General features: G+C 42.7%; 1 protein-coding gene across 8 annotated transcripts in view; it reads left to right on the forward strand.

Moving 5' to 3' along the window:
* KIAA0753 (KIAA0753 ortholog) overlaps nucleotides 1-13,644 on the forward strand; it is a 60,635-nt gene that overhangs the window by 30,915 nt on the left and 16,076 nt on the right. For 7 of the 8 annotated variants that reach the window (XR_004040634.3, XM_060291177.2, XM_060291176.1 and 4 more), the window contains 6 exons: nucleotides 122-288; nucleotides 2,375-2,494; nucleotides 7,205-7,283; nucleotides 8,337-8,420; nucleotides 11,270-11,455; nucleotides 12,572-12,653. Coding sequence is in view for 7 of the 8 variants with exons in the window: in XM_060291177.2 (XP_060147160.1) it covers nucleotides 122-288; nucleotides 2,375-2,494; nucleotides 7,205-7,283; nucleotides 8,337-8,420; nucleotides 11,270-11,455; nucleotides 12,572-12,653 (718 nt within the window). In the remaining variant the exon portion in view is untranslated. Of the gene's footprint in view, nucleotides 1-121; nucleotides 289-2,374; nucleotides 2,495-3,560; nucleotides 3,651-3,895; nucleotides 3,986-7,204; nucleotides 7,284-8,336; nucleotides 8,421-11,269; nucleotides 11,456-12,571; nucleotides 12,654-13,644 lie in introns of all 8 variants that reach the window. The other variant, XM_030861678.2, reaches the window with a different exon arrangement.

A 13,644-nucleotide genomic window follows, 5' to 3' on the forward strand; every position in this document is an offset into this window, starting at 1 on the left:
AGGTTTTTGCTGAATGGGTGTATGAACATCATAGGGCCATTTGAAGCTTCAGTAAGCCAGAGGTTACAGCCAGTTTCTTTGATATCCGTTTGGCTTTATAATTCATAGTTATCTCTTGCAGGGACTCCACAAAGCTGAAAAAAGTAGACCACCCCAATCTTACAGCAAAAGCAGGTTGCAACGGACAACAGTCTCCTCCAGGTTAAAAATGAACCAGCAGCCTGTGAAGGACCCTAAGGCTCCTTGGATACCTCCAAACCCCACATCCCCACTGGCATCTCCTAAATGGTATGTAAAAATTCACGGAACCATTTGGGTATTTGACTTTATTTTCCTCCACAGATCAAAGGCGACCTACTCCTTAGAGCAAATAAAGCAGCATCCTTAGTTCCCATTAAGGAGAAAAGCTTATTTGGATGAGTAATAGATACACGAGACATTTTTTGCTAGAAGCCTATTGGTTCCTCTTTCCTACCTGGCTATGGGTAGAGTAACTCCCACGGGTCACCCCAATACCCTGTGGACATGTTCACCGTAGGGAGGATCATGGGCTGCCCTTCACTTGTCTCTTCACCCAGTGGATCCTAGTTACTTGAGGCCAGGAACTGTGCCTTCCTTATATCTGAATGTACAGTGCCTGATGTAGTAAATCTTAGTAGACATCTAGTAAATCTTTGCTGAATGAATGAATATTTAAAAATAATTCCTATTCCAAGTCAAGACAATATGAATTATAAAACCATGCAAATCTCATAGGCACTGTCCTGACCGCAGGGGACAGTTAGGATAATGCTGACGTTACTGCCTTGTCACCCTCACTCATAGCACATGGAGAATGAGGACCCGCCATTCCACGGAGCTGGGGAGAAGGCATTGTCCTTCAGGGGCTGCAGAGTCCAGTTAGGTGGAAGTAGTCTTTGGGGAATTGGTTAAAAGTGAAGGGGAGGACTTCCCTGGTGGCGCAGTGGTTAAGAATCCGCCTGCCAATGCAGGGGACACGGGTTCGAGCCCTGGTCAGGGAAGATCCCACATGCCGCGGAACAACTAAGCCTATGCGCCACAACTACTGAAGCCTGCACTCTAGAGCCCGCGAGCCACAACTACTGAGCCCATGTGCCACAACTACTGAAGCCCGCATGCCTAGAGCCCGTGCTCCGCAACAAGAGAAGCCACCTCAACAAGAAGCCTGCGCACTACAATGAAGAGTAGCCCCCACTTGCCACAACTAGAGCAAGCCCGTGCGTAGCAACGAAGACCCAATGCAGCCAAAAATAAATAAATAAATTTATAGAATATATATATAGAAAAAAAAATTTAAAAGTGAAGGGGAGCGTGTATACTGTGGGACAGTGGTTCTCAAAAGCACAATGGAAAGGGCCAGGAGGTAGGGCAGTAAAAGGAAGGCAGCCAAAAGTAGTAATGGGGGGAGGAGAACAAGTGAGAAGATAAGTGACTTGAAGGGTTCAGCTTTTAAGAGGCGGGCAGGAGACACGGTGAGAAGCCTGGTGGGATGGAGTCCCCGAAGACTCTGAATGACTGTGAACGGATGGTTATGCTTATTCCTCGACTCTCACTTTAAAGCTGAAGAAACAGTGTCCAGCGAATCTAATGTCTTGCTTATATAACAGAGCTGGGACTAAAATCAGGTCTTCTGATTTCACAGTGCATGTGCTTTTTTGCTTTTGTTTCTCTGCTCTAAATTCTTTGTTTTTGGGGAATTCCCTGGCAGTCCAGTGGTTAGGACTCCGTGCTTCCACTGCAGGGGGCATGGGTTCGATCCCTGGTTGGGGAACTAGGATCTCGCATGCCACCCAACGTGGCAAAAAAAAAAAAAAAAAAAAATCTGTATTTTTATATACGTGTTAGTATAGAGATGTGAATTCAGTTGTAAGCTCATAAAAACAGCAGTTGGTTGGAGTTTATATTGCAAACCAAATATACAGTGGACTGTCTTCTAGAGTGTATGTGTGGTCGGTGGGGGAGGGGAGGGCATAAGGCTTACGGGCTCAAAGTGCTGTATTAGGCCTCATAAAGGCACAAAGTTGCTATGTAACGTGGAATGTAATCAGTGACCCAAAGCTATATATTAAAACAGGGTTCTGTTGAGGTTCACCCATTATTCTGTAATGGACAGTTGCTTTTTCATTTACAATAGTGATTGCTTCTGTGAAGCAAAGGAAGACTTCTCTCCTTTGACACTGAGCCTGAACCCTGGAGGATCTCACTCTGCTTTACATTCAGTTTCCAATTCAGAGCCCCATCCTGTAGATCACCATTAATTTAACGCTCTTGTCTTCTCTGAGCTGGCACCTTTTACGAGTCATTGGATGTGGAGTGAATGATTACAAAGGCATAGTTTTCCATTTTTTTGCAGTGCTGCCTGGCTAAAGGTGAAATCTAGCCCCAAAGATGCCGCAAAAGAACAGTCTCTCCAGAAAGAAGATACTCAAGAGGAAAGTCAGTTGAGAGGTGCTGTTGAGCACGAAGCAGTGAGGTTTGTCCTGGTGTTCGTCAAGTCTTTGAAAAGTAAAGGCCCCCTTTCACGAGGATTGTAAAGTGAACTCTTCTCTTTCCCATGTATAAAGTTGGCTATTTAAAATGGAAATCACTAAACTTGTCTGTCAAATTATGCAGCTCAGACAGTGAACCCCTTTTTTATTCCTTGTCTAATTCATTCAAAAATTATGTATGTGTCAGTTGTCTACCAATTGCTTGTTTTGTATATGGTACAGTTGTGAGCTCTCTGGAGACTTTTAAAAAGGGGGGCAAAAAGGACAGAATCCCAGGCGCAGCTTAGTAGAGAGGACATATCACTGACTATAATTTAAGATAGAACATCGTATGTCCCCTGAGAACTGAAGAGTTAAGAGCTGAGAGAGTTCAGAACGGGGACAGGACACCTCTGCAGAGATCTATGCTTTGTGGAGGGAGATGGAAAATCAATTAGGACTTAAAGAATAGGCTTTAAATAGGGGGTGATGAGGTGAGGCCATTCCATGACAAGAGAGCAGTGAAAACAGGTTGCTCTGCATTCATTTGGCTGGAATTGTTCTTGCAATTATAGGGAAGCCAAAGCGAAAGTGGACCATTAGATAATTTGATACTATTCACGTACCCTAAACTGAAAGCATCAAGCCCTAACACATACAGTAAGGTTGTTCCGAGTCAGCTTTTCCTTTCTGTTTTTATTTGACTTTTCTCTGCCTTTAGGGCTCTCCTGGGAGCCCATTTCTTTGAACGGGAAGATACAGGAACAGCTTTGTTTTACAGCTGAGCAAGAAGTCCTAACTGCAGCAATGGCTAGTTTTCTCGAGAATATTCGTGGGTATTTCTTTTTTGTGGCTCTGCACACTCACTAGGAGTGCTCTTGCGGGTGAATGTCTTTTTACATGAAACGTTACACGGAGAGCTTTACTGGCCCAGAGGCTGCGTTACCTCCTGAGTCTTTAATGGGGCCAGGATTGGTGCTCTGGGGGATCCTGACTCCTGGTCTCTTTATGTGGTAATGCTACCTGCAGGTCAAGGCAGAATTGGTCTGAGTCTTTTGTACTGTCTGCTAGACTCACTTGGCTTGATGCTGAAATTTCCAAAAGATTAAAGGAATTAGAAGAATTAAAAGCCGAAGAAATGGACAAAATGCAAAAACAGAGGTAACTGTATGTTTCTGAGGTAGAGAAAAACCAAAGCAGCAGGGCTGTTCTACGTCATCTAGTCATTTTCACAACTAGTTGAGATTGTTGAGTGGTGTAGTCACACTTCTTATGTTTATTGACCATCTGCCTGCTTAAAGTACTTCGAAGTCACCTAAGAAGCCAACAGTGGAGCCCAGACTGGAGCCCCAGGGAGTCCTGGCTGGTTTGAGGAGAGTTAGGGTGACTCTGATACCATCCTCTAGGCTCAGTTGGCTTGATGCTGAAACTTCCAGAAGAACAAAGGAATTGAATGAACTCAAAACTGAAGAAATGGATAGACTTCAAAAACTGAGGTATGGGACTTTCCTGGTGGCGCAGTGGTTAAGAATCCTCCTGCCAATGCAGGGGACACGGGTTCGAGCCCTGGTCCAGGAAGATCCCACATGCCGCAGAGCAGCTAAGTCTGTGCGCCACAACTACTGAGCCTGTGCTCTAGAGCCCGCGAGCCACAACTACTGAAGCCTGTGCGCCTAGAGCCCGTGCTCTGCAACAAGAGAAGCCACCACAATGAGAAGCCCATCCACCGCAATGAAGAGTAGCCCCTGCTCGCCGCAACTAGAGAAAGCCCACGCGCAGCAACAAAGACCCAACACAACCATAAATAAATAAATAGATAGATTGATTAATTAATTAATAGGGGGAAAAAAACTGAGGTATGTGTTTGCTTCTGAGGAAGGACAGTGAATGCTTGCCTATTCTAATTGGTCTAGATAGTTTCACCACCAATCTGGACCATTTGGGCCTAAGCTCACTAAATGAATGAATGAATGAATATCTGCATGCCTACGTGTATTTTACACAGTATTTTTGCTAGGAATTATTTCTTTTGTGTGGAGTTTGAATGATATGATATCTATAGTTTCGGAGGAGTTTAATCTGAAAGATCAGTATTATATCTGTTTGTCTGTACTGCACTCAGAGGTGCTTTTCTCCTGGCTTGGTAGGGTAGGAGGTTGACATGCAATCTGCTCTTGTGAGTGGCTGTGTGGATACTTTTGCTTCACATGTTAGCTTGAGTGCAGCCTAAGGTTTTTGAATTAGTTTGCTTTTCCCATTTGCCCCCAAGAGTGTTACCACCTAACTACGGGCACGAAGAAGTTCATGAGAAGGTTTAGTTGATACTACTGCAGTTGGCTCATTTTTCTAGCTCTGATAATGATTCACCCTGAAGTCACATGAACAGAATTCTCGTTGACACAGCTGTGCATGCTGTCACTGGTCATGATAGAACGTTCACTCCCAGGCTGGAAGGGCTGTGGCTCTTGCTTTAGAGGGTGAACACTGTGAACCACCACCCCAAACCAAGAGATAGGTCAGCACCCCTGCTCTCAAACTCCCTGAGTCCCTCTTCAGTTGCATCCCCTTCTTTCTCCCCAGAGTTCACCACTGTCCTGATTCCTGTGTTAATCTTTTCATTACCCTTATTCATAAATCTGTTATATAAGTGTGTATCACTAGCCATATATTGTTCATCCTGACAGCTGAGAAGCAAGCCCAAACCTAGCTAAACAAGGAAAAGGCCATGCTGCTGGTAGTAGATGAAGATTCCCAGGGAAAGTAGGCTGCACAGAGTCCATCCTGCACTTCCCTAGGAGTTTTTAGGTGCCCATCCTGGGAAGTTAATGGGCAAGGTCATGAATGAGTCCTTGCAAATGTAGGGCTTACCCCATTTGGGGCATCTGGAAGTGAACCAAGTGCAGTGGACTTCTGGAAGAAGCCTGGTCAGGGGGACAGCGGGCTGCCTTGCATAGTTTTCTGTTTTATTGCCAAGAAGTATTCTATTGCATGACTGTCCCACAGTCTGTTTATCCATCCTCCTGTGAATTAACCTTTGGGGTATTTTCCATTTTTAGTTAGTATGGGAGTTACTTTCTAGTTTTTCCACATCCTAGCTGACATTTGGTAATGTCTGGGGTTTTTGTTTTATTGTTTTTTAATTTTAGCCATTCTGGTGAGAGTGTGGTGGTATCTTGTTGGGATTTTAGTTTGTATTTTCTTGAAGTCTAATGATGATGAGCATCTGTTTTAGTGCTTATTGTCATGTGTCTATTCAAGTCTTTTGCCCATTTTTTATCATTTTTTTAATTACTGATTTTTAAGAGTTTTAAAATATATTTTCTGGATTTGAGGCCCTTTTCAGAATATGTGCAGCAGATATTTTCTCACAATACTGTGGCTTGCCTATATATTTTCTTAATGGGGTCTTTTGATGACTAGAAGTTTTAAATTTTGATTAGGATCAGCTTATCAGTTTTTTCATTTTACAGTCTCTTCTGTGAAACAAATAATCATTGCCAATGCTGACATCTCAAAGATGGTCTGTGTTTCCTTCTAAATGCTTTATAGTTTTAGGTTTTATTTTTATGCCTGCAATCTATTTTTTATTAATTTCTGTGCATGAGATGAGATGCTGACGCAAGTTCATTGTTTTCCTTATGGATATCTGGCTATTCTAGCACCATCTGATGGAAGGATTATTGACCTTGAGCTTTACTCTAGGGTCATCTGGGTGGACTGTTGGCTAAGGACCCTCATGTGGGTCTTTAGGTCTTTCCTTTGGGGTAGGTCAAACTATCCAGAGATGAGTCTTTTGATCTTCTGCCTGGAGGGTGAGGACCTGATGCCAGTGTCCTAGGAGCTGAGCTGGGCAGGAGGGTGGTGAGTCTTACCACTTGGCATTCAGCTCACGTACATGAACCCCCTCTTTTCAGTAGGGCACCTCCTGTCTCAATGTAATTGGCATCCCCTGGTCAAGAGGCCCCTCCAGAGAATGAGCAACTAGACTTCCCTCAGAGCTGGAGAGAGGCAGTGGTCCAGTTGTGCGAAGGAGGGAAAGGGACCTCGGGATCTAACTTCTCAAGCATCATTTGACTCTTGTCTTTTATAGTTAAGCCACCTCCTCCCAGCTCACCCTCAGGCCTAGGCATACCTGGTGCTACCAGTCTTGGGCCTCTTCAAGTCAGCAGTACAAATTGTGTAAGTTCTCAGGTTTCCCCATTATGACCCTAGAATTCAGCTTTCTCAGGCCACTAAGTTACTTACCACTTTTGTCCTTCTGCTTCCAGCACCATTTTCCCCCCTTGTCTTTGTGAGTTTATGTCTAATTCTGTTATTGTCGGGCTTGGAAGGGAACAAAATTGGTTTCATTTGTTGAGTCTTCTGCCCTCTTTAGTTGTTTCAAGGCAGCCATTATTCTTTCAAAATGGATTCAGAGCCTAATATACTTCTTCAGATGTTATCTCAGCCCTTGTCCTCAAAGTTAGGTTCACGACCAGCATTATTGCATCACCTGAAAGCTTGTTGGAAATGCAGACTCTCAGGCCTCCCTCAGACCAAGTGAATCAGAATCTGCATTTAACAAGATCCCCAGGGATTTCATATGGCCATGAAAATTAGAGGCCCTACAGTTTTTATAATCATTTGGTTTCCCTTCGGCTGGGGTGGTAAATAAATATGCACAATAGGATATTTTCTTGCTTTTGATTTTAATTTTCAGTTTTATTTCTAAATAGTGTTTCTGCCGCCCAATTAGCGGATAAGGTAGAGAAGGCAGTTCTGGAGCGTTTGAAGCCTCTCCTGGTCAAGGCCCAGGTAATCTAGTTCATCCCGTGTGCTTGCCTTTTGGAAGTTTCAAATAAAAAGAGTTGCTCCAGAGGTCACACTGAGCCTTTGCAGGGCTGAGTGTCTGGCAGCTGGAAGCTGCGGTGCTGCTCCGTGCTTCATAGCGTGCGTGCAGCTCTGCTGGGGCCCCTTTCGGGCACCCACATTGTTGACGTGTCTTCCATTGTGAGGAAGGGAACGAGATTGGGGAAGAGAAAGTACCACTTTTGAGAAAGGTGAGATTTTAGTTTGGGGAATGAGTTTCTATTGCAATTTACCTTCTTAATCAAATAGAGCTATTGGTGGTGTTAGTGTTCCGTTCACTGCTTCCACTCTAATCCCATCACTGCTCTTTCACCTCAGTGATTTGGAATGATTTGCTCTATTTTTCCCAAGGAGAGAGATGTTAGGACAGCTTTCTGTGCACAAACCGGTACTTTCTTCAAGATGAAATTGCATAGAGCCTCACCAGTAGGTTGTGCCATTCTCCTATGAGCGGTGAGCTGAAGGCTACGGCCAGACCCTCTAGATCCACCCCGTAAATGGAAATAATCTTGTTTGTGTGAGTAGATGAGGCCACAGAAGAGCACTAGAATCTTAAATAGAATGAAGGACATTCTGGGACCCTGAACAGACCACTGAACTTCTGTATCTCTTGGTCTAAGAAATGTTAAATCATTTTTAGAGTCCATGGAAATCTCAGGACTATAGAACTGGGAGGGTTCTTAGTGGCCAAACCGTCCAACCTCCTTATGTTATCAGTGAGGAAACTGTGGAACAGAGAAGTTGAGTAATTGCACAAAAACACACAGCTACTCTGACAGTGTTTACAAAGTTGAGGGAAGACAAGGCGCAGAAAGCCAAGATCAGCACATGGCATTTATTTTCATGAAGACAGAGTGCTTTGAATTCCCGCAAAAAGCCTGATATAGCTAAAGCTGATGAACAGTTCCACACAGAAGTTATTCTGGGAGCAAAATCCATTTGTACTAATATGGGTTGTAAATGTTCATCATTCATGAGCATGCTTGTCTGTTTTAATAGAGAGTCAATTCTTCTGTGGAAGCAGATACTCGTTTGAAGGATCGACTGTCAGTGATCGCAGCAACAGCCCAGCCTGCGGAGAAGGTGTGTGTTGTGTGGGGCTGGCATTCTGGCCTGACACTGGTATTATTGCATGATAATGTCCTGGGTTGTAAAGAAAACTGATAGGCGGATTACCCTGCAAACACTAGACTGTCCCGCTCCAGAGGGTGGAGGTTGTTTTTCATATTTGGCATATTCATTCTTACAGTGTATATTTAGCATTATGACTTAGATGAGCCTTGCAGACAGCTCACAGAAATCTCTAGAGCCACAGGTTTTTTGTCAGCGTCTTTTTCCTTTCCTCCTGATGACAGAATGTGGGTAGACTGCGTGACCCTGAATGTTGGTGGCCTGCGGCAGAAGAATGGCTGCCCTCATTTCCTCTGATTCAGCCTACTTTTGCTCATTACTGGCCTAATTTCCTTTATACTGAGGGCCTAATACTTCTTGTTAGGCAAGCATGTTTTGAGTGCCTAATAATGACCAGTACCTGGCCTGGCAGAGAGAAGAGGTGGCTCAGGAGCAAATGATAACATTTGAGAAGAATGGAAACATATCTTGTGGTTGGCCACCCTCGTGCTCTTCCTCCGGAGGACTTGTGTTCAGCATCTGTGGGAATGTTCCCATCCTGCCTAGGCGTAGGGACGGGGAGGTGCAGGCTGCCTCTAGTGGGTCTTTGTGGAGGTTGGAAAGAAGTTACTGCTTTACATGCTCAAAGCAAGTAAAGGGCAGAGCAAGGGTGAAGGTCTCAGAGTTAGAAGGAAGTTGGAATGAAGTTCCACCAGCCCAACCTTAGGAACGGGAAGAAAGATTTTGAGAATGTAACCCTGTTCTAATTTATTAAGCAATAGTTTAGTTTTGGTGTATTTTCATAATTTCTGCAATTGTAATTTTATTGTACCAATATTTTGTGACAGAATCTCACGTGAGGTGAGGCTTCTGAGACCGGAAGCTGAAAGCCTACCTCTGACTCGTACAGACTGGGCACGCTATGGCTGGATGCTTTGTGCATCAGAGCCGCCAAATACCTTTTTCCCTAGCAAAAAATGAGACTAGCCGCCCATCTAGGGAGGCAGCTCCATAAGGCATATTAATATGACAGAAATATGAAGTGGCCATAAATGCTGTCAGTGAAGTAGACATGTTTGAATATTACTAGAAATGATCATTCTTATATATAAGAATCATTCTGGAGGCATTAAATGGGCTTTAATACAATTTCTTGAAATAGAAAAGTAACTCTATCCAGTATTCAGTGTTCTGGGCTGCTGTTACACAGCATCACTGCACAGAATTTCCCAGGCAGCACCGTCAACAGTCAGTTTTTATAAATAACTGAATAAAAACCAACTCATTGAAGTTGGCATGATGAAGTAAAAAGAGTTATTTTGCTGTGTTAACTTATAAAAGAGCTGTGGGACCTTGAACACATATTCCCAGAGTTCTCATCTCTCAAATGGAATAGACGTTTGCTGCGCTTTGCAAGTAAACTGAAGCTCTCGGTAGTTTTCTTGCAGACAAGACGATCCCTGGTATCAGGAAAAAGGTTTTGGAAAGGTGCCATCATAACGTGTTTGTCTCCTGCTGCTGCTGCCGCCACTAACTGAACTTGTGTGTGAAATGCACTTTTCCAAAGTGTGGTTTTTTAAATTAAAAGTTGTATGTGCACGTGGCTAAAAATGCAAACGATTCAGAGAAAGTGTAATGTAAAAAGTAAAAGCCCCCCACAAACGGATACCATATGCTCTTCTGTATCCAGCTTCTTCCTTTATATTTTGGTGATCTTTCCATACCAGCATATTGGGACCTTATCTCTCATCTCGTAGTATTCTTGATATTCAATTCTTTAAATATTAAGAATGAAAATACAAATAAACACATCTTAACCAGACCTGTATTATTGGTTTAGTTGTCTCTAGATTTTTTTGTTAATTTTATTGTATTGGTTATTCAACTGATATTCATTTCTTTAACTTTGGTTAAGGTTGAGCATTTCTTTATATCTTGATTGGCCATTAATATATTTTCTTCTGTGAACCGTTGATTAAAAGGTTTTAAAAATTACTATGGCGGTAACTGTTCTTCGTGCCAACCACTATTGTAAGTGTTCCAGTGTCAAAATGCTCATGTAATCCTTACAACTCTGAAATACAGGATTATTATTTCCATGTTACAGACCAGAAGGTTGAGGCCCAGAGAGGTTAAGTAAACTTGCCCACACTTGGAGGCATACCAGTAGGCAGAACCAAGATTTAGTCCCAGGAATGTCTCATTCCAGAGCCTGATATGATTATTCCCCCAGCAGACATTCTTTGTAAAAGCCTCTTTCAGAGCAGATTATAGACATATGTTAGAATCAAAAGAAATAACAACGCATATAAAAATGCTTTGCAAGCTGTAAAGTGAATGTAAAGAATACAAGGTCAAGAAAGGCTGGTAAAAGCTCTTCCAGATTACAGGTAGAAAGTCTCAAGCAAAGACAAGAATCATGAACTTTTGTGATGTCATGAACGGATGTTTTTACAAAGCACTGAACCAAAAAGAGAATACTGTAGGTATGTCCTCTGTAGTATGTGACATGTGAAATATTGGACATTCTTCTGAGTATAGCACAAGGAATATATTTGCTTTACCAACTGGCAAAACAGGTAATAAAGATAATTCCCATGGACAGTAATGGTACTCCTCAGTTGATGTTACTGTTTAAATGACTGTGGTAGATATTGTACTGATGTCACTGCTCTTGACGTTTACTGACTTAGGAGAGGTTAGATATAGTGTAGAAACTGCGTGTTGGATCACTGCGTGGTTGGTTTATTATGAGTAGCATTAATCTTTAAGATCTCTGTTATTTCTGTATCGCCTCTCCATCCCCTTCCCTTGTTTTGCAGGCTACAGCTATTGATTGTGAATCCGGTAGCATTCAGCAGCTGGATGATTTTTTGGAAGATGCCGCTCACGAGCTCTGGGCTGTGACTCACTCTAAGATCTCGGAGCCTGAGGCCTTAGCCACCTGGGGGGGCAGCAATGACAGCCCATGTCTGGAGGCCATGATGCTCCGCATGGAGGAAATGGAGGTAAGACCGGGACTGCCAGCTCTGGTCGGCGGCTGGCTGCTGACTTCTGCCGAGCGCCACTTCTTCTCATGGCTCTGTAGCTTAGAACTTCAGAGTCACCTGGTCCTGAGTTTAAATCCCAGCTCGACTGCCAGCCCCGTGTACGGCCTTGGTAAAGTCCTGTACCCTCTCTAATAAGTAGGGTGCTTTTAAGGACAAAATGAGGTATGAAGTATCAGCACCCTACCTGACACATAACTCATCATTGGTATGGGATACGAAAGACACCGGACCGGAGCCCAGGCCCACCGATGCGACCAACAACTTAACTTCTTCATCCCTCAGCTTGTAACTGCTGTTCAGTTGCCTCTCTGCTCTGCTAGCATGTGATGCCGGCAAATCACAGCTAACTTTACCTTCTCTAATTCCCATGGTACTACTTCAGAACGCTTTTCTCAGAGAATTTTAGACCTCAAGCATTACTCAAGCCAAGCCCTGGATTGTTCTGAGCAGGAAATTGAGACCCAGTAAGGGAGTAAGTGACGTGGCCAAGGTCGCACAAAAATTCCCACCAGAGGTGGGCTGAGAATCCAGGTCTCCTGACTCCTAGTTCAGCATTTTCTTTTTAACTCCACCATGATGAAATCTCATTTTGGCTTTGCTGCTAAACAGAAACATTCTAGGGGAGGCAACTTTTAATTGGTTTTTGAAAATTTTAAAATGTGTAGTTCATCCTAGTCTTGTAACTGATTACCCCGCGTTAACTGTCTAGACCTGAAGGGCCCAAAACGGTCGTCTGTAGCCACAGATGGCCATTTAAGGCAAATTAATTAAGAGTAAGTACATCACTCACATTTCAAGCGGTCAGTAGTTAGCTGGTATATTGGACATGGCAAAAATAGAACATTTCCATCATCACTTCAAGTTCTAGTGGGCAGTGCGGGTCTAGATTAGATTAATTAGATTAATTGCTTCATTTTCTTTTACATTTCATCTCATGAACTAATCACTTCCTGGCCCTGGGAGATGCCTGTTTCTGGTAATGGGTCTATAGGAAATGTCTGCTGTACTAGTCTCTGGTTTGTAATGAAACTAATTTTTTTCCTCATAAATTATACTTTTTTTTTTTTTTTTAAGAAATACCAGGAGACGGTTCGCCAAAGATATAATAAAATTGTATTTACTGATCCTCATCTTTGGATGCAGGAAGAAAAAAATGGTGAGTGTTTCCCCATTTTTCCCTCGACATTGTATTCTGAAAAATTTCAAACATACAGAAAAGTTGAAAAAATTCTGCAGTGGACACCCATATACGCATCTTCTAGATTCTACAATTAAAATGTTGCTGTGTTTGCTTTATCATATGTCTACTTATCCTCTGTGCATCCATCAATCCATCTTATTTTTGGATGCATTTCAGAGTAACTTGAAGACATCAGTACATCTTATCTGAAATATTTCAACATTTGTTATCACTAACTAGGGCTTAATATTTATTTATGGCTTTTTTTCCTTTTGAGATAAAATTCCCATATAATAAAATGCACAGATTTTAACTTATTAAGTGTTAACTTATTAAGTGTTGTTTGATGGGTTTTGACAGACGGGCATACCTTTGTTACCCAACACTTCTCTCAAAACAGAGCTTCTCATCACTGTGGAGAGTTCCCCTATGCTCCTTCCCTGTCAGTTCCGCACCACCCAGGCAACGACTGTGCTTTTTTTTTTTTAACTATAGATTAGTTTTGCCTGTTTTAGAATTTCATATAAATGGAATCATACATGTATTTACTCTTTTGTCTAAGGCTTCTTTCATTTAGCATGATATCTTATAAATTTATCTATTACTTGTTTCCTATTGCCACAGTAACAAGTTTGTAACAAGTTAAAGCACAAATTTAGCAGTTTAAAACAAATTTTTTCTCTTACAGTTCCTGGAGGTCAGAAGTTTGAAGTGAGTCTCAAAGGGCTAAAATCAAGGTGGTGGCAGGGCTGGTTCCTTCTTCCACCTTCTAAGGCTGCCTGCAGTCCTTGGCTTGCAGCCATATTACTTCACACTGCTTCTGTTGTCACATTGCCTTCTCCTCTTCTGAGTCAAATCTTCCTCTGCCTGCTTGTTATAAGGACATGTTGATTACACTTAGGGGCCACCCCAGTGATCCAGGTTACTCTCCCCATCTCAAGATCCTTAAAGTCCCTCTTGCCATAGA

Source organism: Globicephala melas, chromosome 20, assembly GCF_963455315.2.
Source record: "Globicephala melas chromosome 20, mGloMel1.2, whole genome shotgun sequence".
Lineage (NCBI taxonomy): Eukaryota > Metazoa > Chordata > Mammalia > Artiodactyla > Delphinidae > Globicephala > Globicephala melas.